Genomic DNA, 27,958 nt, shown 5'->3' with positions numbered 1-27,958 from the left:
CCGATTTCGATGAAATTTCGCACACACAGTTAGAGCTACAGAGGATTACATTTAGCCAACTTTGAGTTCGATCGGTTGATAAATAAGGGTTTTATGGCCAAATTTGGCAAAATCGGACGATACATATATATGGGAGCTATATCTAAATCTGAACCGATTTCGATAATTTTTAGCATATATTGTCAGTACCATAAAAGATTAGAGTAAGCCAAGTTTGAGTAAGATCGCTTAACAACACACAAAAACATTTCACGAAAATTTTTCCAATTAAAATTTTAATTGAGTTTTAAAAAATATACAATTAACAATTTAATTGATTTAACAATTTTTTTAATTGAAACAAAAATCAATCACAAAAATAATAGTATCAATTAATTTTTTAATTGGATCAATTAACTTTTTAATTGACCTTCAATTAATTTTTTAATTGATACTATCATTTCAGTGATTGAAGACATTTCAATTAAAAATTAATTGAATCAATTAATTTCGTGATTGAATCAGAAAAAAATTTTTTTGTGTGAAATAAGGTTTTTATTGCCAAATTTTTGAAAATCGGGCGATACATATATATGGGAGCTATATCTAAATCTGAACCAATTTGTATAATATTTGCAGACTTAAAGGGTGATGAAAATGTTTACTATGTGCAAAATTTTATGACGATCGGTTTGTAAAAAAGCGCAACGTGTCTCCATTTGTCGAAATCGGGCGATACATATAACATATATGGGAACTGTATCTAAATTTGATCCGATTTCTTCCAAATTCAATAGCGTTCGTCCTTGCGCCCAGAAAACACCCTGTACCAAATTGCATCCAAATCGGTTAATAATTGCGACCGGAATCCTTTGAACAACAAATACATGGACAGACGGACGGACGGACACCAAGCGCTAGATCGACTCAGGAGGAGGAGTCGATCGGTATATATTTTTTGGTGTCTAAATCAATATTTCTGGTAGGCACATTTTTTGGGCGATCAAAGTTATTATACCCTGATCACTATGTGGTTTAGGGTATAAAAATGTTTGTACACCAATAGACAGGTTCTCATGAACCAATCTTGGACAACTTCGTGAGAACCTGCTCCATTTTGAGCGCCCGAATCATACTTGAAATAAAATACTGTTGGAATTTGTTGAACAATCATTATTCTATTCCGGTAAAAGTATTCCAGCATTGTCACGCAAAAAAATATTTAACTTTCGAATTTCTCCAAACCAAATGAAATCTTTTTCAAATCTGATTGAAACCGTTCTAGGAAATTAATTTTAATTTAAATCTTTTGTAAACCTCGACTTGTGAAAATTAAAAAAAAAGAATATTGAATATTGAAAGTTTGACTTTTAACGTAGACTATGTCTCAGTGTAATATAGTGCAGAATATTCTAGTAAACGGCTGCTGTAGAAATTTGTGGAATATCAAACATTTTGGTATTTACCGAGGGAGTTTCCCCGAATTCTGGATTTTTTTTTTGGAAAAACTTAAGCAGGGAAATCATGGAGTATTTGGAGACTGGGTGCAGGGACCTTTTAGATGCCGCTTGTCGATCTAAAGGGCTATTGAAAAATTTCATAGAAAATCAAAGTGATACTTTTGGAATTTACCGCGTGTAGAAGCTGGATTATCCGCGAAATCTGGAATAAATGTTCTTAGATGAAAATCGTTCGGGGACTGTGAGCGGAGAATATTCACATTTGATAGTCGCACGTCAATCTTTAATTAGGTTCGTTAAAATGCCCGGAAATTGTTCTCGTGAAGGATAAAGTGACACAAACGAATTGGTATTGACAGACGGGTCTGAAATGGGATCTCTACGTTTCTCTACGAACTGATACACATAGGAGACTAAGGAAAAGACGAAACAGCGACTGCATCTGGCAAGAGTACCCGAAGAAGGTGAAGACTATAATATCGGCTAGAAAAGTGATGTCCACCGTTTTTGGGGATTCGATTGCATGGAGAAGATTAAAACTATCACAAAGTTGTACTGTGCTGAAATTTTGAAGCGATTCGACGTGGAAGAAGATACGGCCTCAATTATCAAGAAAACTAATGATCTTCAACCATAATTACTCATCGACTCACATCTCAATTGTTTAGATTGCTGTCCTATTCACCGCATTTGGGTGCCTCAGTGGTGCAATGGCTAGCATGCCTACACAGGGTAGTGGGTTCAAACGCAGTTTCGATCAAATACCAAAAAGTTTTTCAGCTGTGGATTATCCAACCTCAGTAATGCTGGTGATATTTCTGAGTGTTTCAAAACTTCTGCGAGTGGTTTGACTGCAATGTGCAAAAAAGAGGTCCCTTGTCATTGAGCTTAACATAAAATCGGGTAGCACTCAGTGATAATAGAGAACTTCACCACTGCGGTATCACAAAGGACTGAATAGTCTAGGTGAGCCTGAAATATCGGACTGCCACTATACCTAACCTAACTTTCACCACATTCGTTGATTGGGTTATTGCGAAGTCTTTTTTTATTCCAAATAAAAATCATTTGCTGATGGGCACAAATATCATTCGAATGTGAAACAAATCGTCGACATAAGGATACAATTTGGAGACCACGAGAAAACGTACTTGGAGGGGTTAAAAAAGTTCGACCATTGCTAGGCCAAGTTAGTGCTTATCGGAATTGATTTGGTTCTAGATGCTGACTCACAATCACCACATAAGTGTCTTTTCTTCTGTTAAACTCAGTGTTGCCAGGGAAAATTTTCGGTTTACCCTACAAGGACGAAAACGTTCCCTACTTTCCCCTACATTCCCAAAAAAGTTTCCCTACAATTTTCCCTACAGTATTAAAACATATGAAAATGCAACGTATATTAAGTAAAAAACAAGTAAGAAAAGTCTAAAGTCGGGCGGGGCCGACTATATTATACCCTGCACCACTTACACCCTCAGAAAAAATCGCTTCTCTAACATATGTTCCAAACATATTTTGCAGGAAGCACATATATTAGTGGATACTGCCGAAACATTAATATGTTTGTTTTATGTGAACATATATGTTGTGAAGCATTTTGAGCCCAAAAATATTATATGCTTGAAAGAATTTTCCCCAAAGAAGATTGTGCTCATTCCCTCACATAATTTTCACTTCCACGATTTTTTTTAGTTCTTGGCACCTTTTTCTGTAATACAAATAATGTTGAAGAAATTATTCAATTTTATAATTTTACCTTTCGCCTGGACTGAGAATCGAACCGGGAACCATGCAATTTGTAAGCCAACACACTACCACTGGGCTACGTAGCTGTTATAATTACCAATAGACAAATATCGTTATAAGTTACATTTATATAGCATAGTTTGCAGCGCCCACGACCCGATGCAAACAAAACATTATTCAACAGAAACATATATTTGTTGGCCACGTGGAGCAGTGATTAGCATGTCCGCCTTGCATGCAAAAGGTCCTGGGTTCAATCCCTACTCCGACCGAACACCAATTTTTTTTTTTTAATTTTTGTATTTATATTTTTATATTATTAAATGAAATTTTTACAATGAAACTTCGAAATGTGTGTTATTAAAGATTTACAGTCAGAAAAGAACAGTGCTTGATATAAACGAAATGGGCTGAGCTTTTGGATAATTTTTTTTATTGCAAAAATAACAATTTTGTAGCAAAAAACTGTTTTTGGTATAAAAGCTTGAAATGTTGGAAGGAATTCAAAAACTTTAACAAAAGAAGAACGTGGAGTTGAGTATAAACATACATAAATAATTTTATAATATACACATAAATTTAGTTAGCCGTACTTAATTTCATTTTTACCCTTAAGGCCGGTATTAAGTTGGCATTATCGTTCTAAAATGACCCTGTTTTGCCTTTTACTTTTCTTTAATAATTCATTTTAAAGGAAATAACCTTTTTCAATTTTTTAGCAAAACTCGAACTTAATGCCCGCTTCCGAATGTCTATTCTCTTTACACGATTATTCAAATTAAATAATATTTAGACTTTCCGAAACAACATACAAACAGTTTCACAGAAATTGCTCTCTTTTGATTCTCTCGCTGTGTTATGTTGATATCTTTCGTCAACCCTCCCGGTTTCCATCTCTATTTCTTTCTCTATACTCTCTCTCTGTCGCTCTCTGAATAAAATATCACAACATATATATGTTTACTCGAAATTTGTAAATTTATATATGTTTACATTCACACATATTATTTTTATGAAACATTCATGCCCCAAACATAATATATTCTAACATATTAACATATGTGTCCCAAACATTTAGTGTTAGTTTAGGAACATTACATGTTTGCACTTAAATATATTGTGTTTAAAAATTGTACCCGAAACACATTTTGTTTATATCGGAACATATGAAAAACATATTTTTCTAACAGTGTAGTAGATTTATTTTCGATACCATATCACATTCGTCAAACGTGTTGGGGGCTATATATAAAGGTTTGTCCCAAATACATACATTTAAATATCACTCGATCTGGATAGAATTTGATAGACTTCTACAAAATCTATAGACTCAAAATTTATGTCGGCTAATGTACTAGGGTGGAACACAATGTTAGTAAATCTGAAGCAATTTTAAGGAAACTTCGCAAAAGTTTATTTATGGTTTATCGTTCGATATACATGTATTAGAAGTTTAGGAAAATTAGAGTCATTTTTACAACTTTTCGACTAAGCAGTGGCGATTTAACAAGGAAAATGTTGGTATTTTGACCATTTTTGTCGAAATCAGAAAAACATATATATGGGAGCTATATCTAAATCTGAACCGATGTCAAATGCCAAATTTGGCACGCATAGCTACAATGCTAATTCTACTCCCTGTGCAAAATTTCAACAAAATCGGAGTTAACAATTGGCCTCTGTGGTCATATGAGTGTTAATCGGGCGAAAGCTATATATGGGAGATATATCCAAATCTGAACCGATTTCAACCAAATTTGGCACGCATAGTTACAATGCTAATTCTACTCCCTATGCAAAATTTCAACCGGAGCTAAAAATTGGCCTCTGTGGGCAATTTAGTGTAAATCGGGAGAAAGCTATATATGGGAGCAATATCTAAATCTGAACCGATTTGGCTGATATTTTGCAAGTTTTTCGAGACTCATAAAATATTCGGATGTACGGAATTTGAGGAAGATCGGTTGATATACACGCCAATTATGACCAGATCGGTGGAAAATATATATGGCAGCTATATCTAAATCTGAACCGATTTTTTCCAAAATCAATAGGGATCGTCTTTGAGCCGCAACAGGACCCTATACCAAATTTTAGGACAATCGGACTAAAACTGCGAGCTGTACTTTGCACACAAAAATACATCAACAGACAGACAGACGGACGGACATCGCTAAATCGACTCAGAATTTAATTCTAAGCCGATCCGTTTACTAAAAGGTTGATCTATGATTACTCCTTCTTGGCGTTATATACAAATGCACAAACTTATTATACCCTGTACCACAGTAGTGGTGAAGGGTATAATAAATTTGTATTACCACCACGGTTGCCACAGTGGGTAGAAATCTACCAAAAATAGTAAATTTTTTTTCTGTTTGGTAGATTGGTAGAAGTTTTGATATTATGGTAGATCAAATCTCTTTAGAAATAAAATTTTGGAAAAAATTTATATAAGAAAAATTTCCATAGAAACAAAATTCTGACAAAATTTTCTATAGAAATAAAATTTTCACAAAATTTTCTATAGAAATAAAATGTTGACCAAATTTTCGATAGAAATAAAATTTTGACAAAATTTTCTATAGAAATAAAATTTTGACAAACTTTTTTATGGAAATAACATTTTTACAAAATTTTCTATAAAAATAAAATTTGTAGTTGTTGTGTGGTTGACCTTTTAGTATAATTATTTGTAGAGGTTGTAAGGTTTGAGGTCATGTTGTAATAAAACAAACTAAAATCTTAGTTTTTTATAGTGTTTTATTTTATTTCTTTCCAATATTTCGTTGTCCGTCCTCAGGGAAATCCAATTTTTTAATAAGACAAAGTGACTTGCTCGCCACTGCGTTTGAGTAAACTTTGACATAATTTTCCATAGAAATAAAATTTTCTACAGAAATAAAATTTTTACAAAATTTTCTACAGAAATAAAATTTTGACAAAATTTTATAGAAATAAAATTTTTACAAAATTTTTTATAGAAATAATATTTTAAGAAAATTTTCTATAGAAATAAAATTTTTACAAAATTTTCTATAGAAATAATATTTTGAGAAAATTTTCTATAGAAATAAAATTAAAAAAAAATCAATATAAATAAAAGGTTGACAACCTTTTCTATAGAAATAAAATTTTGACAAAATTGTTTGTAGAAATAAAATTTTGACAAAATTTTCTATAGAAATAAAAGTTTGACAAAATTGTTTGTAGAAATAAAATTTTGACAAAATTTTCTATAGAAATAAAATTTTGACAAAATTTTCTATAGAAATAAAATTTTGACAAAATTTTCTATAGAAATAAAATTTTGACAAAATTTTCTATAGAAATAAAATTTTGACAACATTTTCTATAGAAATAAAATTTTGGCAAAATTTTCGATAGAAATAAAATGTTGACAAAATTTTCTGTAGAAATAAAATTTTGACAAAATTTTCTATAGAAATAAAATTTTAGCAAAATTTTCTATAGAATAAAATTTTGACAAAATTTTCTATAGAAATAAAATTTTAGCAAAATTTTCTATAGAAATAAAATTTTGACAAAATTGTTTGTAGAAATAAAATTTTGACAACATTTTCTATAGAAATAAAATTTTGGCAAAATTTTCTATAGAAAAAAAATTTGACAAAATTTTCGATAGAAATAAAATTTTGACAAAATTTTCTATAGAAATAAAATTTTGACAAAATTTTCTATAGAAATAAAATTTTGACAAAATTTTCTATAGAAATAAAATTTTGACAAAATTTTCTATAGAAATAAAATTTTGACAAAATTTTCTATAGAAATGAAATTTTGACAAAATTTTCTATAGAAATAAAATTTTAACAAAATTTTCTATAGAAATAAAAATTTAAGAAAATTTTCTATAGAAATAAAAATTTAAGAAAATTTTCTATAGAAATACAATTTTGACAAAATTTTCGATAGAAATATATGTTTGGTAGATTTCTGCTAAGATTTTCTTCAAATTTTGGTAGATTGGTTTTGGCACGAGTGGTAACCGTGGTAACCGGCTTCTAATTTCCTCCAAAATGTAAAAATTATTACAGATTGCGTTGAGTGAAAAAGTCCCTACATTGTGTCCTTACATCCCTACAAGACGCTAAATACATATTAGTATAAAATCCTACATGTAGGGAATTTCCCCTACTTCTGGCAACACTGGTAAAACTACTAAATTTTTTTGATCGCAAGAGGGAAGTCACACTTTTATTAGATTTTCATTAAATCCAAAAAAGCGAGTAGGATGACAAAACCCATTGAATTTGAAAAAAATCAGACCAATTTTAGACTTCCCGTTAATAAAATTCATCAGATATATCGGTTAATTTTTTTTTACAAATATCATCACAATCATAAATACGAAGTTCATTGGATAACACAGGTTGCACAATTTGGACCAAATACAGTGAAACCTTTGATGTTTATACACTTTGAAACGTGAGAACTTTCCGACTAGTTTCCCCCTCCAGACAACAGTTCTGTGTATACCCGAGAAAATAATGTAAATATTCCCAATACCGTCGCTCTCCCTTCATTGTGTCTGTATTTAATTACGAATTTAGTCAACAGATGTGTCATTCAACCCTTTTGCTTTAGCAAGTACAACTAACTGCAGACTAGTTTCAACTCAACATTGGAAATTTTAAGATTTAATTCTTTTGCCTGACAAGCAGAAAATTCACTAAAATCCTGTTTTCCCCAGCATCATTGAGAGTTTTACTTATCTAAGGGGAAAATCTGATGTCTGACAGACGTCACTTTTTTAAGTCAGTTGCACATCAAATAATCCCAACATTCTGTCTAGTCGTTATGATGACGATTTATCTGTTTTGGAATTTGTGAAATTTTAATGCTTGTAGATGAGCTAGTGTGGCATGTAACCTGTATCTCTTTAAATAAAAATAACCACATAATTACTACTAATCTAAGCCACAAAAAATTCTAATGGATTTAATAAAATATTTTTGTGGGTAATACCCAGAAAAATTACCTGTTATTAAAATACCTGTAAAAAGGATTGTAATCGATACAAGGCAATTTGAGAAATAGGTAGCCAACATAAGATGACGTAATTTTTCTAAGCAAATATTGAGTAAGTAAGGGATTAAAATTGCTGGTTTGAATTTGTGGTGGAATTAAATGTACCTTGTAAAATCTTTGTTGCCATTATAGGGTAAATTGTATGTTTCCCAAAGAATTTAAAAGTCTGGATGAATTTAAGTTATCTCCAAGAAAACATATGCTAGTTTAATATTTGTTCAATAAAAGTCTTCATGACAATTTGCAAATTATGTTATATATCGATGCCCTCATTCCAGAGTACGCTAAGTCGACTTAGCATGTTTTGATGGAGTTCGCTGTTTTTTATTCGGATTGATGTAAATTGCATCCTGTTAAAATTTCGAATTTATTTGGACATTTCTATCAAAAGTTATGGCTAATATTGTACTTAGCCTGTGTCTAAAGTTTTAAAAAATGTCCAATCCAAAAAGGGCAAAAAGCTTTGTTCGGTCTAAAGGGGTCTAAGTCATTTTTAGCCATGTTCTATTATCACTATTTTGAGTTCGTACATACTAAAAAAAAAATTATAAAAAATATGATTTTAAGACCGAAAATAAGGAAATTTCTATCTTATATGGGGTTTGAGAAATTTCCAAAAACAAAACTTGTTTCTTGTTTCCTGTAAAATTCACTTTTTAGACATAGCACACTTTGGAATGTAGACATCGAAATTATAAACAATAATTAGTTTAAATTGAACTGAAGTTTTTATTAAGAAAACGTAATTCATCTTGAATTAATTAAACTATGACTATATTCTTTGTTATTCTTTCATACAAAACTAACGACAGTTATACACAAAAAAAATATTTTTTGAAATTATTTAACGAATTTTTAATTTAAACTGTTTGGCAAAATTAAAGTACTACAGAGGCACTTAAAAAATATTATTTTAAATAATCTTTAAAAACTGATGAATTTGATATTCTATATTTGAATACAGAATAGGTTGAAAAGAGAAACCAAGTTTCGCCGTCTCATGCCTTGATGTGTACTCTAACTTCTTAGACGAATTCCCTAATTTGTTTTCAGTCCCCGGTTTCAAGGTGGGACAGGCCACGGATCATTTTTTCAACGACAGGGTGGGTTTTATATCTTTTAATTCCAATGCAGTGACATAGGTAATGTTCCCCCTAGGAATACTCCCAACATACACTATAATTCACAGGTAGTGTTCATAGTAACATCCTCCTAACATGTCCTAGGTTAGGTTAGGTGGCAGCCCGATGTATCAGGCTCACTTAGACTGTTAAGCCCATTGTGATACCACATTGGTGAACTTCTCTCTTATCACTGAGTGCTGCCCGATTCCATGTTAAGCTCAATAACAAGGGACCTCCTTTTTGTAGCCGAGTCCGAACGGCGTTCCACATTGCAGAGGAGTTTTGAAACCCTCAGAAATGTCACCAGTATTACTGAGGTGGGATAATCCACCGCTGAAAAACTTTTTGGTGTTCGGTCGAAGCAGGACTCGAACCCACGACCTAGTGTATGCAAGGCGGGCATTCTAACCATTGCACCACGGTGGCTCCCTATATACACCATTATTCACTTATTCTACTCGGCATAGATGTACTCTCAACAACGCTACAGTCCCGTTTCGACCGAGCACCAAACAAGGAGTTCTGCGGTGTATTATCCCTCCCATATTTAATAGTTTCTCTTCGGCTATAAGGAGGAGGTTACTTGTCATTGAGCTAAATATAGAACCGGGTAGCACTCATTAATTCACCACCTGTGGTATCACAATAGACTGAATAGCTTATTTAGACTATTCAGTACAAATAACGGTCCTATGTCCCAGACCGGTTCATGAGGACCTGTCTATGGGTAGTTGTACTAAGTTCTCCGAAGTCATGACCCTTGGAATGTATCCAAGTCGTGTCCTACGGTGTAAATCGATGGACTGCAACTAGTCCACTCACACCAGGGCGTAGTCATGTACCGGTTCTGGGGTAGATCGATTTTCCGTAGTGAGCTGTCACTCTGTCTAACCTAACATCAACGGCCATTGGCCAAACATTTGATGAAATCCAAATATCTTCGGAATGCCGTACTTTGTAAACGCTTACGAAGGACTTAAATCATTCATCCAATTGTCCAATAAAATGAAATGAAAATGAAATTTTATTAAACCGTTCGTTATTTAGAATACTCAATGTTAAGAATTTGGACATTAATTAAATTGGATTTTCGCTAAATGGGGTATTCATTAAACAGAGCTTCGACTGTATTTGAGAAACATTTTCCATGGATTGTTTTATGCACGCCGGTATGATTCCACTGTCGCGACATTATATTAAGGAAGTCATTGTCGATTTTATCTTTTGTGGACTTTATCGACTTCACAATTAAATTTTCATGATATTTCCAAACTAATCCAATGTAGAAAACAGAATATGGGTGCCACCGAGGTGCTACGGTTAGCATGCCCGCCTCGCATTCAATCCCAGTTTCGACCAAACACCAAAAATTATCACCTCTAAGTAGTGCTAGTGACATTTCTAAGGCTATGGTCACACTAGGCAAATACGTTATTTGATCAAAATGAGTGTCAAACATTTTTCCAGAATCATTTTCCGTTTTGGAAAATAACCTTACCATGATGTTATAAATATATACAATATGAGCAAAACATGTTATCTGGTTTGGCTGTGGCAACTGATTCTTCTTTGATTTCTGTCAAATATTTGCCCAGTGTGACCATAGCATAAGTGTTTTAAAGCTTCTCCAAGTGGTTTCTCCGTAATGTGAAACTCCGCTCAAACTCGGCTATAAAAAGGAAGTCCCTTAAATATCATTGAGCTAAACATAGAATCGGTCTGCACTCATGATAAGAGTTAAGTTTGCCACTTGTGGTATCAGAATCGGCTGAATAGTCTAAGTGAGCTTACAATAACGGCTTACCACTATACCTTACGTACAACAATATGAACTGTTGCCATCTAGTAAAGGACACAAATTTTGGAAATTTGCGTCCCTCCGTTAAAGCCGCATGTCTTTGAACTAACGCAAATTTTCCTTAAAGTAAAGAAACACACTTTAGATTTAAAGAAATCGTTCTTAAATTTACTGAAATATTGAATATTTAAATTTAAGATAACAACGCTTCACATATAGGATTATATTTATTTTGTGGATTTAGCATCTTTGGTTTAAAGTTTTTTTGGAATTAAGAAAACCTTTTTTACTTTGAAATATCAATTATAATTTTGATGTTTAAACTGGCATTTGTTTGTTATTAATATAACGTGAAAAGAGAATGCCAATGCGATGAATGAGATCTGCATCCTAATTTTATTTTTATTGATCCTAGATTTAAAGATAAATAGATCGCTAAAAAATTGCTTTATTTTAAAGAAGCCGATTAAAATACTTTCAGCATGACTATTGTCTAATAATTGAACGCAATGATTTTGATATGGAATTCGGAAATTGTGTAGTCTCCCTAACGCAACAATATAAAAATTATAGCTGTAGGAGAAATTTGGTCATGCTTTTTAGTGGGATTGCAATAGACATTCGATATTTGTTATATTTTATATATATTACAGTTATATACGTAAAAAAGTTTATATTTACAATTCCAGAATAAAAATTGAGAGATCTACTTTGATACGATTAGATATGAGTAGAATTAGATTTGATCATATGTCAATATTGGCCTAGATATAATGTCATAACATATATATAATTAAATATATATCTATATATAACAGGTTGGCTGATAAGTCCCATACCATTTTGATACCATTTTGGTAGTACTCCTTCGGTTTTGCCTCAAAATAGGCCTCAGTTTCGGCGATCACCTCTTCATTGCAGCCAAATTTGTTCCCTGCGAGCATCCTTTTAAGGTCTGAGAACAACACAAAGTCGCTGGGGGCCAGATCTGGAGAATACGGTGGGTGGGAAAGCAATTCGAAGCCCAATTCATGAATTCGTTCTCAATGACTTGAGGCACGGTGCGTTGTCTTGCTGGAACAACACTTTTTTCTTCTTCATATGGGGCCGTTTTGCCGCGATTTCGACCTTCAAACGCTCCAATAACGCCATATTATAGTCACTGTTGATGGTTTTTCCCTTCTCAAGATAATCGATAAAAATTATTCCATGCGCATCCCAAAAAACAGAGGCTATTACTTTTCCAGCGGACTTTTGAGTCTTTCCACGCTTCGGAGACGGTTCAACGGTCGCTCTCCACTCAGCCGACTGTCGATTGGACTCAGGAGTGTAGTGATGGAGCCATGTTTCATCCATTGTCACATATCGACGAAAAAACTCGGGTGTATTACGAGTTAACAGCTGCAAACGCCGCTCAGAATCATCAACACGTTGTTGTTTTTGGTCAAATGTGAGCTCGCGCGGCACCCATTTTGCACAGAGCTTCCGCATGTCCAAATATTGATGAATGATATGACCAACACGTTCCTTTGATATCTTTAAGGCCTCTGCTATCTCGATCAACTTCATTTTACGGTCATTCAAAATCATTTTGTGGATTTTTTTGATGTTTTCGTCGGTAACCACCTCTTTCGTTTTCACAATAACAAAAGTTGCTTCACAAAAGACGTTCTATCTCACATAAAGGGAACCCTCTCCTCACCTTCGCTCCACTCCGACCTGATATCGGACTATCACGTAATTTCACAAACTACTCAATGGTCCCTATAAATTCTATCGAAGTAAATCGACAAAGTTTATTTCAATTTTCCCCTTCCCCAACCAGATATCGAAAAATCATATATATAATTTAAAAATCATGTATAAATTTAATCACCTCCTCCCAAGTTCCCTGTAAATTTCAAGTAGATCGGAGATGTTTTTATATTTTGCTCTATTGTTTTAAAGGGACGTCACTTTCCCCGATACAATATCGACAAACACCATAGTGAATAGCACCCCTAACCTTCCCTGAAAATTCTTGAAACTTTCCTTCAAGTGTTTGGCAAGGAAGGTTGCCTTTTCGTTCATAACCTTCCCCCACTGCCTTTGTAAATTTCAAGAAAACTTAAGAATTTTTTTTTTGCAGTTTTAGAGGAGGACCTCCTCCCCGACCAAATATTGAAAAGTGATGTAGCGTATCTTTTGTAAACGTCTCAGAAAATGTCAAACAAAGGGGCGGCTTCTCTTCCGTCCAAATATCACAAAATCAGGTATCAACTCTTAATATCGTAACTTCTACCCAGTCCTCTGTAAATTTCAAGTAACTCGGCAATTGTAAATTTAAATTTAATTGTTTCTCTGTATGTACTTAAGAGAAGAGAATGTTTCCCTATGCCCTTTTATTTTTATTAAAATATCAGGAACCTGATATAAATTTCATAACCTCAACCATTTTTTCCGTAAAATTTCAGTCGGGAGAGCTTAGTTTTGTTTTCACAGTACTTTAAAAAAAAAGTCGGACAAAGGGGTGGTCCCCCACCCCGACCAAATATCGAAAAATAATGTAGCGGATTTTTGTCTAGATGCCAACCCCAACATTCAATGAAAATTTCAAGCAAATCGCATAATTTCGCTCCAAGTTTCAAAAAGTAGGGCAAGGGGGAGGTCCCCCTTCCACACATGAAATCATCAGGTACCCCATATTAATTCCATAACCTCACGGCATGTTCTCTGTAAATCTCAGATAAGTTAGAGAATTTTAGATTTTTCACTGTACTTTTAAAAAAGTCAAACAAAGGGGAGGTCCCCCTCCGCCCCCAAATATCGAAATATAAAGTAGCTGATCTTTGTCTAGATGCCAACCCCTACCTTCAATGAAAATTTCAAGCAAATCGGTCAACTTTAGTCCAATTTTCAAAAAGTCCGACAAAGGGGAGGCCCCCCTCCGCGACCAGGTATAAAAAAAATAAGGTACCCTATTTTCACCACATGAACACCCCCTACGATCTCTGAAAGTTTCAAGTAAATCGGTTCAGCCGTTTCGGAGCCAAATCGGAACATACAAACAAACAAACATGGATTGAATTTTATAATTCAATCTAAGTCCCCGGTCTGACACATAGATGGCGTCGCTAGTATTAAATGCATATTATTTTTATATAGTACCAACCTTCAAATGATTCGTGTCAAAATTTGACGTCTGTAAGTCAATTAGTTTGTGAGATAGAGCGTCTTTTGTGAAGCAACTTTTGTTGTTGTGAAAAAATGGAAAAAAAGGAATTTCGTGTTTTGATAAAATACTGTTTTCTGAAGGGGAAAATACGGTGGAAGCAAAAACTTGGCTTGATAATAATTTTCCGAACTCTGCCCCAGGGAAATCAACAATAATTGATTGGTATGCAAAATTCAAGCGTGGTGGAATGAACACGGAGGACGGTGAACGCAGTGGACGCCCGAAAGAGGTGGTTACCGATGAAAACATCAAAAAAATCCACAAAATGATTTTGAATGACCGTAAAATGAAGTTGATCGAGATAGCAGAGGCCTTAAAGATATCAAAGGAACGTGGTGGTCATATCATTCATCAATATTTGGATATGCGGAAGCTCGGTGCAAAATGGGCGCCGCGCGAGCTCACATTTGACCAAAAACAACAACGTGTTGATGATTCTGAGCGGTGTTTGCAGCTGTTAACTCGTAATACACCCGAGTTTTTCCGTCGATATGTGACAATGGATGAAACATGGCTCCATCACTACACTCCTGAGTCCAATCGACAGTCGGCTGAGTGGACAGCGACCGGTGAACCGTCTCCGAAGCGTGGAAAGACTCAAAAGCCCGCTGGCAAAGTAATGGCCTCTGTTTTTTGGGATGCACATGGAATAATTTTTATCGATTATCTTGAGAGGGGAAAAACCATCAACAGTGACTATTATATGGCGTTATTGGAGCGTTTGAAGGTCGAAATCGCGGCAAAACACGCCCATATGAAGAAGAAAAAAGTGTTGTTCCACCAAGACAACGCACCGTGCCACAAGTCATTGAGAACGATGGCAAAAATTCATGAATTGGGCTTCGAATTGCTTCCCCACCCACCGCATTCTCCAGATCTGGCCCCCAGCGACTTTTTCTTATTCTCAGACCTCAAAAGGATGCTCGCAGGGAAAAAATTTGGCTGCAATGAAGAGGTGATCGCCGAAACTGAGGCCTAGTTTGAGGCAAAACCGAAGGAGTACTACCAAAATGGTATCAAAAAATTGGAAGGTCGTTATAATCGTTGTATTGCTCTTGAAGGGAACTATGTTGAATAATAAAAACGAATTTTGACAAAAAAAGAATGTGTTTTTCTTTGTTAGACCGGGGACTTATAAGCCAACCTGTTACACAGGTAATTTTGACTAAACCGTTAAATATTTTGCTCGGAGTTCTCATATTCTGACTCCTAAGAGGTGTTTAATAATTTAGATATATTATATGTTTTTGCTAATAGACCTATATTTAACAATAAATTGTTTAAAATCTTGTAATTATTATAATATTTTAAAGATACGGATTAGGAAATTAAATTTAAACTAATTTATTTATATTTGAATTTAATTTCAGATAAATTAAATATAAACAATTTAAAATAAATCAGATAAAATGACATTAAAACCGATTAAATTGAATAATGTAAAGAACTTAAGCTAAATTGGATTGAAAAAAAAATCAAAATAAAATTTATGACGGATACATTAATTCAAAATAATTTAAGTACATTTCTATCATATACAAAAGCGATTGATTTTATCCAGAAAATATTGATATTACAATTAAAAAACTTGATAGAAAAAATTATATTATGAAAATTACTATATCAACCGCATCATTTAAAACTAGTTACTCATTCAAAAAATTTCCAATTAACACATAATATCAATTTACAAATAATTTAATTTAAATTTTTAATGAATCCATTAAATTTGTGAATATTGAAAATATTGTGAATTATGAAAATATTTTCATTAATTAAATAAATTAGCTTTAACAGTTAGTATTATTAATATTTACCAAATTTGTATAGATTCCTTTACTGTACCTCTACATTATAATGATTTCTCCAATGTTTCCTCCTCCATATCAACTCCGAAACTGACTCAGTTGCATTTCCAGACAGTGGGTTTCATCCAATTAACAAGCACTTTACGAAAATGACTTTTACATTTTTTATATAGCATGTGCCAAAACGGAAGTAACCCAGGATACTTACCATGCACACCATAACAATAATCAGCAATCAATGAAAATGGGAAAGGAGCACTCAATTAAAACCAACAAAAAAATAACCATTGAGAAAATTGCCGATGAGTCATACGAAGGGAAATTGTTGAGGAAACACCTCCCAGAGAAAGGAAGACCAAAGACAAGTAGCCCAACTAAGTAACAAGAACATGGCAAAAATGGCCAATTGAAAAATCTGGGTCCCTTGAGTAGATAAAAATGTTTACACAGCAATTAAAAGTAAATAAAACAATTTTATTAAGGATAAGAAAACAGGAACTATTTTTGGCAATTTACTTGAAAAATGAGAAAGAGAGGGAGAAAGTGAATCCATATAGAGTTGGTCATTAAAGGGAAAGAAAGAGAGAGATAATGAATAATGAATGCACTTTACATAATTTCCTAGGGACATCGGAAGAAGAGTATGTGATCAGTAAGTGATGAAGAAAACAAAGTAAATGTGGGTGGATATCAGCCACCAGGATCTATGACTAAGAATAACTGATACCAAGGCAGAAGGTCTAGGGAAATGTTTCCGGTAATTGTGGACCTCTCTTTCTCTCTTTAGCAATTTAGGATATTTTATCTCCGTTTTTGGTAGTTTTTCTGAAAAGAAGAAAAGGTTTGCAAAATACTTTCTCCCAAACTCAACTATCAACTAAAGCCAACTGTCCATTTTCAAAATTTTTTTCTAAAATAAATCTTCATGTCATAAATTGTCCCAGCGGGATTTTAAGCATGAAAATCCTTCAAAATTCACTGATCCTTTGCTTTTGGCCTTGAGCGTATGTCAAAGGTTTTATGAGAGATCTTTTTGCAAATTACAGTCATAAACGCGCGTATAGATTTCCCTGTAAAATATTCACGATCGCTGAAAAACAAGGGGATTACACACGAGATTTTTATGGGTAAATTTCTTGGGACAGCGAACGAGAGTGAGAGGTTTCCAATCATCGCATTTACCTGTCCGCAAAGTGATGTGCGAGCAGCAAATAGATATACAGGAGATTTATTTATGCATATCTTAGGGCCAGGTAGTGATAACCTGCGTCCATTTGCCTACAGGTAAGATTTATTGAGTTTTTCTACGATTTTCCTATGAAAAACGCGAAAATGCCCACCTGAACCATTGTCAGGGTATATAAAGCCAGGCAACGAGCAAATGGTATACTCAGTTAGCAATCGACAGTCGTTAAGACAACATTCCAGAAATTATATTCGTAACGAAACAGATTTTTAACAAAAATTCAATACTAAAATGGGTTGCTGTTCATCGACAAATGCCAATGTTTCAGGCAAATTAGATACCACACTAAATGGATATTATGCTGCCACCTCATATCAGAGAAAAGGATCTAAACGTAGCTTCTCGAGTCGCATTAGCACTGGCTCCAGTTCAGGAGTCTCTAGTGCTTGTACTTCACCCTCCAGACGCAGTATTCTATGTCGTTCTCCAGCCGCAACACCCAATGGAATTAAAGCCAAGACCACCAATTTTACTCTCACCCAAAAGGATATACCACACAAAGCTTTTGAAATGCTATCGATTTGTGATGATTTTGGTGAAGCTGCTCGCATGCAACAAAATGATCATGGCTCTTATGGTTACTATTCGGAATCTATGTCCACTGGAAGTACCCCATCCACCCCTTCAAAAACTTGCCTGAGGAGAACTCAAGATACCAGTAGCCTAAGAGAAGAATCTCCCGAGCCCCAAGTGACTGTGACTCCTACCCCAAGTGATTTGGAAATGGAAATGTATATGATGTCTCATTCTCAGGCCTTAATGCCCAAAACTTCATCACCTTTATTTCAACGTCGTGATGTTACCTTCAATGCTGTGGCTCAAGCATCACCACCTTCCAACTCCTATAAAAAATGGGCCAATTATTTACAATCCACTCCAGCTTATATGTTACACAATGTAACCGATATTCCAGAAGCCATAGCAGGACATTTTAGTCCTTTAGATTTTCCAGGATTCACCGATTTGGAAGAAATGGAAAGTGCTGCCAAGAGATTTAAAGTTGATGTCCAGGGAACAGAGACCATCCATCACTATGAGAGTGAAGAAGATGAGGTATTCTATCAAAAGCAAATACCACTACCTTCAAACTTAACACACACCATTACCACCGATTTGTAAGTTTCGAAAATATCAAGCCCCCTCTTGGAAATAGGGGGCATATATAGGATATTTGGTAAACAAATCTATCATCATTTGAACTTCCGCCCGGTTACGGAAGTGTTATAGATGATACAAGCCTATGCTCAAAGGTAAAGCAAATGGTGTGCTGAAAATAATCATAGGAATGACTGGCCTCCTGTACAAATGGACTTGCGCTCCTCCTCCTGACTACTGAAACTTTCAGACTTTTGTAAATATTTATTAACTCAACAAAAAGTTGCTTGGTTTCAACGATCGTTTTATCTCTTCTCTACTGGATTTTTTCCTTTCCTTGCACAATGAAATTAAATTCATCGAATGAATTTGAAGAAAGAAATCCGGTTTTTGTGAAAAATACGGCATATTTTCTTGGTAATGACCCTTCGCATTCTCTCTGACGAAATGTTTAATCAAATTAAATTAAAAAAAATATTAAATTTTGTATTATTTAGATTATAAGATTAAGAAAGAAAAAATTATAAATAAATTGTAAAATTTTTTAAAAATTTACTTTTAAAACATAAATTTTATAAAAGTATTTTCATTTATTTAGGGGAGGCATAATTGGGATAAATAATATAAAAGAATTGTTATACGATTCAAAAAATATCTATCGAGGAAGTAAATTGAATTTATCTCTATGATGGATTTAATTTGTCAAAATAGCCTATCAAATTAAAAAAAATAAACCATTAGTTAGAATATCAACGATGCTAACGTAAAAAGCGTCGCCATAAAAATAATGAAAATGTTCTTTTTTGGATCCAGAAGTGGTGTAAAATTGGCAAGAAGCGATGAATGTAACATGGGCTTGTCATAGGATGGATGTCCACCATTTCAATAGCCGTTGCACTGAATTTGCATCATCTCGTAAGGTGTGATCCGAGTTCAGTGGTTTGGATGATGATTGGAAAATTTTGTGATATTTTGCAAAATAATTGATTTTTATAATTTTTAATGCATTTTAACGCTTGTCTGAAACATTTGATCTCAAATATTTAAAAAATCGCAATCTTTCTAGAATGAATTTAGAAATTTCTTCGACAAAATTTAAATAATTTGTGCCATTTTATTCATTTTTACTTTGTTTTTATCCTATTTGTAACAAAACAAAAGTAAAAATTACCCATTAAAATATGAAAAAAAAAAACTATTTATTAAAAAAATGAATTAAAAGAAATTCCTGTGTAGTTAAAATAAAGAACATCTTTGCGAGGACATTTTTGGTATTGCTTTTCAGAACAACTTCTAAGTTATTTTTTGATGGGTAGATATGTATGTGATTCATTCGCGAATTGTAAAAGTTTCATTTTTGTGTGGAATTTTTAATTTCAATAAGCGAAGGCAAGAGATGATCTATAATGGCTACCTGCGAGCTCGATTTGAACAAACTAGGGCCCATATTTCCATTTTATGGCTACCTGTAGAAGGCAACGTCTTATGATTAAAGTACAGGATTCTCGTCGTTTAACATTTTTGTTTCAGCGGTTTTTACACTAAAGAAACTAATATAAACAATTTTAAATAATATGATTTTATTCGATCCTTTTTTTTATCAAATGGACAATTTGATAAAGAAAATTAAAAATAACCATATAATTATTTTGTAAACAAATTAAATATGTCAGTTAAGAAAAAATACTTCAAAGTGTTCCGTTGTTTTTTAATATTAATATTATTTCGATTAACATTTTATTATTAGAATCTACAGGGTGGTGCATGGTTTGTATGTTTGATTTGATTATACAATTGAATTTTTTACTAAATTAAATCTTTACTCAAACACATTTTAAATTGAATCAATCAAAACAATAATTTAAATTTGATTGATACCATCACTTTCGTGATTGAATCAATTAATTGGTTCAATTAATTTCGTGATTGAATCAGAAAAAAAATGTACATGCTAATACGCTTACAAAAGACTTGTAGAAAGGAAAATGCTTTTTGGTGACGTCGTTCGAACTAAGCGAATAAATCCAAAGAGGGATTCTATAAGAATTACGGCAAAAATAGCTAGATCAAGCAAAATTTATAACCAAAATAGCTAAATTAAAAAAAAAAAAACAAGTATATACGGCCGTAAGTTCGGCCAGGCCGAATCTTATGTACCCTCCACCATGGATTGCGTAGAAACTTCTAGACTGTCATCCACAATCGAAATACTTGGGTTGTGGTATCTTAACACTTCTTAACATCGTTTTCTAAATAGTGAGTTATTCCATACGTGGTATATATTAGACAAAAAAGTTATGTATAGTTAAGTCTACAAATAATTACGAATCGATATGGACTTTTTGCACGGTACGTAGAGAGCCAGAATTGAAATATGGGGGTCGCTTATATGGGGCTATATACAATTATGAACTTGATATGGACCAATTTTTGTGTGATTGGAGATCGCTTTATCTGAGGGATATATATAACTGTAGACGGATATGGCATGGTTGTTAACGACCATATACTAGTACAATGTACCAAATTTCAACTGACTCGGATGAAATTTGCTCCTCCAAGAGGCTCCAAAACCAAATCTCGGGATCGGTTTATATGGGGCTATATATGATTATGGACTGATATGGACCACTTTTGGCATTGTTGTTAAATATCATATACCATCACCACGTACCAAATTTCAAGCATATCGGATGAATTTTATTTCTCCTAAAGGCACCGGAGGTCAAATCTGGGGATCGATTTATATGGGAGCTATATATAATTATGGGCTGATAGGAACCAATTCCTGCATGGTTGTTGGATACCATATACTAACATCACGTACCAAATTTTATATAATTATGGGCTGATAGGAACCAATTCCTGCATGGTTGTTGGATACCATATACTAACATCACGTACCAAATTTCAACCGAATGGGAAGAATTTTGCTCTTCCAAGGGGCTCTGGAGGTCAAATCTGGGGATCGGTTTATGTGGGGCATATATATAACTCGATTTCGACCAATTTTTGCATGGGAGTTTGAGGCCATATATTAACACCACGTACCAAATTTCAACTGAATCAGATGAATTTTGGTCTTCCAAGAGGCTCCGGTGGTCAAATCTGGTGATCGGTTTATATGGGGGCTATATATAATTATGGACCGATGTGGACCAATTTTTGCATGGTTGTTAGAGACCATATACTTACACTATGTACCAAATTTCAGCCGGATCGGATGAAATTTGCTTCTCTTAGAGGCCTTGCAAGCCAAATCGGGGGATCGGTTTATATGGGGGCTATATATAATTATGGGCCGATGTGGACCAATTTTTGCATGGTTGTTAGAGACCATATACTAACACCATGTACCAAATTTCAGCCGGATCGGATGAAATTTGCTTCTCTTAGAGGTCTCGCAAGCCAAATCGGGGGATCGGTTTATATGGGGGCTATATATAATTATGAACCGATATGGACCAATTTTTGCATGGTTGTTAGAGACCATATACTAACACCATGTACCAAATTTCAGCCGGATCGGATGAAATTTGCTTCTCTTAGAGGCCTTGCAAGCCAAATTTGGGGGTCCGTTTATATTTGGGCTATACGTAAAAGTGGACCGATATGGCCCATTTGCAATACCATCCGACCTACATCAATAACAACTACTTGTGTCAAGTTTCAAGGCGATAGCTTGTTTCGTTCGGAAGTTAGCGTGATTTCAACAGACGGACGGACGGACGAACGGACGGACGGACATGCTCAGATCGACTCAGAATTTCACCACGACCCAGAATATATATACTTTATGGGGTCTTAGAGCAATATTTCGATGTGTTACAAACGGAATGACAAAGTTAATATACCCCCCATCCTATGGTGGAGGGTATAAAAACAAGTAAGGAAAGTCTAAAGTCGGGCGGGGCCGACTGTATTATACCATGCACCTTAAAATTGCTTGTAGATCTACAATGCAAACCGTTTGCCTAAACAATTAACAACAATTTTAATTGAAAGGAATAGTTTTTGGGTTAAAGAATTAAAAGCTCACGCTAATAAAATAAACTGAACCTGGCCACAGATAATTTCATCGCAAGAACAATGGAACTGCTTCAGTAATGAATTGCTATATAGGACAAAGATACACAACTTATCAACACACATTCAGCGAAAGCAGGCAAGTGAAAGACGAATATACAAATATCTTGATCACATGAGATCACAATACTATATTATGGACTCAAATCCAATCGAAACGGTATCAACTATATTTCGAGCTCGAGCAGGTGTGTTAAATCTAAATAGCAACATATTTGGAGCTAATGAAGAAAGAAGACAATGTAGTCTCTGCAATCTACATGAAGAAGAAACTATTGAACATTTCATCGGGCAATGCCCTGTATTTCCAGAAAATAGGTTGGCGATATTTAAAAGAATTATCTAAGCTTAAATGAAGTAATTGAAGTATTAGACGGCCGAGATATAAATCACTGAAAAAATCTTGTAAAATACATAAGTTACGGTTTACGATAGAAACTTTCTTATACATGAATTCAATTGAAAGCAAACATTATTGCCAGACGTTACAATGTAACATGGCACATGAATTAAAATACATCTTTTTTATATTATCTTATATTATTTTATATTATAAACATACTCATATTGAAATTGTACAAACAAAATTTATATGATGAAATAAAGAAGTCATACATACATACATACATACCTTGTAGATCTAAATTTTTGATACCATATCACATCCGTCAAATGTGTTGTGGGCTGTATATAAAGGTTTGCCCCAAATACATACATTTAAATATCACTCGATCTGGACAGAATTTGATAGACTTCTACAAAATCTATAGACTCAAAATTTAAGTCGACTAATGCACTAGGAACACAATGCTAATAAAAAATAATACCCAATTGCACAGTGCGGCGCAGGGTATAAATATGGGAAACATTTAAATCTAAAGCAATTTTAAGGAAACGTCGCAAAAGTTTTTTACAACTTTTCGACTAAGCAGTGGCGATTTTACAAGGACAGTGTTGGTATTTTGACCATTTTTGTTGAAATCAGAAAACCATATATATGGGAGCTATATCTAAATCTGAACCGATTTCAACCAAATTTGGCACGCATAGCTACAATGCTAATTCTACTCCATGTGCAAAATTTCAACTAAATCGGAGTTAAAAATTGGCCTCTGTGGTCATATGAATGTAAATCGGGCGAAAGCTATATATGGGAGCTAAATCTAAATCTGAACCGATTTCAACCAAATTTGGCAAGCATAGCTACAATGCTAATTCTACTCCCTGTGCAAAATTTCAATTAAATCTGAGTAAAAGATTGGCCACTGTGGTCATATGAGTGTAAATCGGGCCAACGATATATATGGGAGCTATATCTAAATCTGAACCGATTTCAATAAAATTTGGCACACTTGACTACACTACTAATTGTACTCCTAGTGCAAAATTTCAACCAAATTGGGGTAAAACTCTGGTTTCTGGGACCGTATTAGTCCATATCGGGCGAAAGATATATATGGGAGCTATATCTAAATTTGAACCGATTTCAATAAAATTTGGCACACTTGGCTATAGTACTAATTGTTCTTCTTGTGCCAAATTTTAAGCAAATTGGGGTAAAACTCTGGCTTCTGGGGCCATATAAGTCCATATCGGGCGAAATATATATGGGAGTTATATCTAAAACTGAACCGATTTCTTCCAAAATCAATAGGGTTATATTCTGAGCCAAAACCCATACTTGTGCCAAATTTGAAGTCGATTGGACTAAAACTACGACCTAGACTTTGATTACAAAAATGTGTTCACGGACAGACGGACATGGCTATATCGACTCAGGAGCCCACCCTGAGCATTTTGGCCAAAGACACCATTTGTCCATTTCGTCTCCTTCTGGATGTTGCAAACATATGCACTAACTTATAATACCCCGTTCCAAAGCGTGGCACAGGGTATATAAAAAAAAAAAAAACAAGTATATACGGCCGTAAGTTCGGTCAGGCCGAATCTTATGTACCCTCCACCATGGATTGCATAGAAACTTCTACTAAAGACGGTCATCCTCAATTAAATTACTTGGGTTGCGGCCGATGGTTTGCCATCTTAAAACTTCTTAACATCATCTTCTAAATTGTAAGTTAGTTCAAGCGGGATATATAGTAGACAAAAGAAAGGTCTTTTAGATACGTATATTCAGTTCTTGACCGGTATATATAGGAAAGAAATATTTACGAACCGATATGAACTTTTATGCGGTACACACAATAAATGTTTTATGATTCAATCACGAAATTAATTGATCCAATTAATTTTTTAATTGAAATGTCTTCAATCACAGAAATGATAGTATCAATTAAAAAATTAATTGAAGGTCATTTAAAAAATAATTGATCCAATTAAAAAAATAATTGATACTATTAATTTTTGTGATTGATTCTTGTTTCAATTAAAAAATTCGTTGATTCAATTAAATTTTTAATTGAATATTTTTTAAAACTCAATTATGATTTTAATTGGAAAAATTTTCGTGAAACTTTTTTCTGTGTAATTATAGATCCAGAATTGAAATATGGGGTTCGCTTTTGATGGGGAGTACATACAATTATGAACACGAGTCTACCAAAAATGGCAGACTTTTTACTGTTTGGTAGATTAGTAGAATTCTTGATGTTTTGGAAGATTTTGCAAAATATTCCTCTCCAACTATAAAATGCTTCCTAAATAACATTTTGACAAAATTTTCTATAGACATACATTTTTGACAAAATTTTGTGTAGAAATTATATTTTGACAAAATTTCGTAAAAAAATAAAATGTTGACAAAATTTTCTATAGAAATAAAATTTTGAAAACATTTTCTATAGAAATATAAAATTTTTACAACATTTTCTATGGCAATAAAATTTTGGTAGATTATTTTTGGCTCGAGTGGCAATCGTGATATTTCTGTGATTGGGGATCGGTTTATTTGGGGGCTCTATATATAATATAGATCGATACGGCCAATTTTGGCATAGTTGTAATCGACCATATACTAGCGAAATGTACCAATTTTCCACCGGATCGGATGAATGTAGCTCCTTCAAAAGGCTCCGGAGGTCATATCTGGGGATCGGTTTGTATAAGGGCTATATATAATAATGAACCGATATGGACCAATTCTGGCATGGTTGTTAGAGACCATATACTAAAAGCACGTACCAAATTTCAACCGAATCGGATGAAATTTGGCTCCGCAAGCCAAATCTGGGGATCGGTTTATATGGGGGCTATATATAATTATGGACCGTTGTGGACCAATTTTGGCATGGTTAATAGAGACCATATACTAACACCATGTACCAAATTTTAGCCGGATCGGATGAGATTTGCTTCTCTTAGAGGCTCCGCAAGCCAAATCTGGGGATCGGTTTATATGGGAGCTATATATAATTATGGACCGATGTGGACCAATTTTTGCATGGTTGTTAGAGATCATGTACTAACACCAAAATTCAAACGGATCGTATGAATTGTGCTCCTCCAAGAGGCTCCGCAAGCCAAACCTGGGCGTCGGTTTAATTTACTAACAACAAAGGTTTTTTCAAATTTGCCTTTATTTGAGAAATATTACGATTGTTTAGCAAATACAGAAGGTGTTTTTAATTTCCTGTTTTGATCAGACCTCGTATGATATAAATATAGAAATTGTGCAAAATATTCAAATCCTTTTTCAATTAGGCCACAATTCGTTCAACAAGTTAACCAATTAAACTTTTAAAAAATCCCTGATAATAACCTTTTTCTTTTTTCTCTTTATTTGGCCCTTTTCGAAAAAGGTAAACACGTTAGTCATGAACGTTTTCCTTCGCCTAATTATTTTGCATTGACAATATTTACTAATTGTCTTTATTCGTCTAACGAAGAAATTCAGATTTTTTTGTGCTTTCTTCTCAAACAATTTTAATCCATTTTAAATAGCTGAAGAGATTTCAAAAAGGTTCATCAAGTATCCTCATTTGTCATGTAATGAAAATGCAAATTACAATTAATAGAATCATTGTAAATAAAGCAAAAGACCTGAGTAATTTTTTGGGCTATTTTATTTTCATCGGGTTTTTCTTCACGTTCACTGTAAAGGAAAATTCAAAGAAATTGGTATACCCAAAAAATTCCAAAATAAGGAAGAAGTTTTATTACCTTTTTCAGTAAATTATGTTGGAAGATTCTATATAAACTTAAGTAATGCGATTTAATGGTGGGCATGGACTGTAATGGGTCATAATATACATTAAAAAAAATGTATTCGTAAGCACACAAATTTCTTGTCCTTAACATTTGAATGTAATTTTTGCTTAGCATAGAAGATCTTCAGATCTTCATTTTATCTTCACTACAAAGATAAAAGAGTCACAAAATAGGGACATATTTCAAAACTTATTTTACTTGTCAAATGCCAAGTAAGGTTGCTATTAAAATACCAAAGTGTCGATCTCAAGATGGAGCTTCGCCAGAAATGGGTCAATATACCTTAGAACAAGTTTTGTCACAGTTGGTCGAATTCTACCAAAAATTATCATTTTTTTACTGTAGAATTCTTGATGTTTTTGTAGATTTTTCCTCTCCAACTAAGAAATAGTGTGTTGATAAAATTTCCTATAGAAGTAAACATTCTCTAAACATTTTTTATAGAAGTAAGATTTTGACAAAATTTTCTATGAAAGTAAAATTTTAGCAAAATTTTCTAAGAAAGTAAAATTTGGTAAAATTTTCTATGAAAGTAAAATTTGGCAAAATTTTCTATGAAAGTAAAATTTTTCAAAATTTTCTATGGAAATAAATTTTTTAAAAATTTTCTATAGACGTAAAAAATCTTCTATGGAAGTAAAATTTTGGCAAAATTTTCTACGAAAGTAAAATTTTGACAAACTTGTCTATAGAAATAATATTTAGGCAAAATTTTCTATAGAAATAAAATGTTGACAAAATTTTCTGTAGAAATAAAATTTGGACAAAATTTTCTATAGAAATAAAATTTTGACAAAATGTCCTATAGAAATAAAATTTTGACAAAATTTTCTACAGAAATAAAATTTTGACAAAATTTTCGATAGAAATAAAATGTTGACAACATTTTCTATAGAAATAAAATTTGGACAAAATTTTATATAAAAATAAAATTTTGACAAAATTTTCTAAAGAAAAAAATGTTGACACAATATTCTATAAAAATTTTTTTTGACAAAATATTCTATAGAAATAAAATTTTGACAAAATTTTCTATGAAAGTAAATTTTGACAAAATTTTCTATGAAAGTAAAATTTGACAAAATTTTCTATGAAAGTAAAATTTGGCATAAAAAATCTTCTATGGAAGAAAAATTTTGGCAAAATTTTCTATGAAAGTAAAATTTTGACAAAATTTTCGATA

General features: G+C 33.3%; 2 protein-coding genes across 2 annotated transcripts in view; one reads left to right on the top strand and one right to left on the bottom strand.

Annotated features, from left to right (window-relative positions):
• Positions 1 to 27,958, bottom strand: part of LOC142228676 (uncharacterized) — a 596,821-nt gene that overhangs the window by 171,237 nt on the left and 397,626 nt on the right. The window lies entirely within an intron of this gene.
• Positions 17,591 to 19,030, top strand: LOC142230287 (uncharacterized). Its single transcript, XM_075300939.1, has one exon. It carries the CDS (start codon positions 17,659 to 17,661, stop codon positions 18,544 to 18,546), a length of 888 nt encoding a protein of 295 aa, XP_075157054.1. The 5' UTR covers positions 17,591 to 17,658; the 3' UTR covers positions 18,547 to 19,030.

Source organism: Haematobia irritans, chromosome 3, assembly GCF_050003625.1.
Source record: "Haematobia irritans isolate KBUSLIRL chromosome 3, ASM5000362v1, whole genome shotgun sequence".
NCBI classification, from domain to species: domain Eukaryota; kingdom Metazoa; phylum Arthropoda; class Insecta; order Diptera; family Muscidae; genus Haematobia; species Haematobia irritans.
The sequence above is the reverse complement of the archived record's forward strand: the minus strand, read 5'-3'. Positions and strand labels throughout refer to the sequence as shown.

What these genes read in the sequence shown, in the direction of transcription:
- LOC142230287 (XM_075300939.1), top strand. Translation starts at nt 17,659, where the DNA reads ATGGGTTGCTGTTCATCGACAAATGCCAATGTTTCAGGCAAATTAGAT.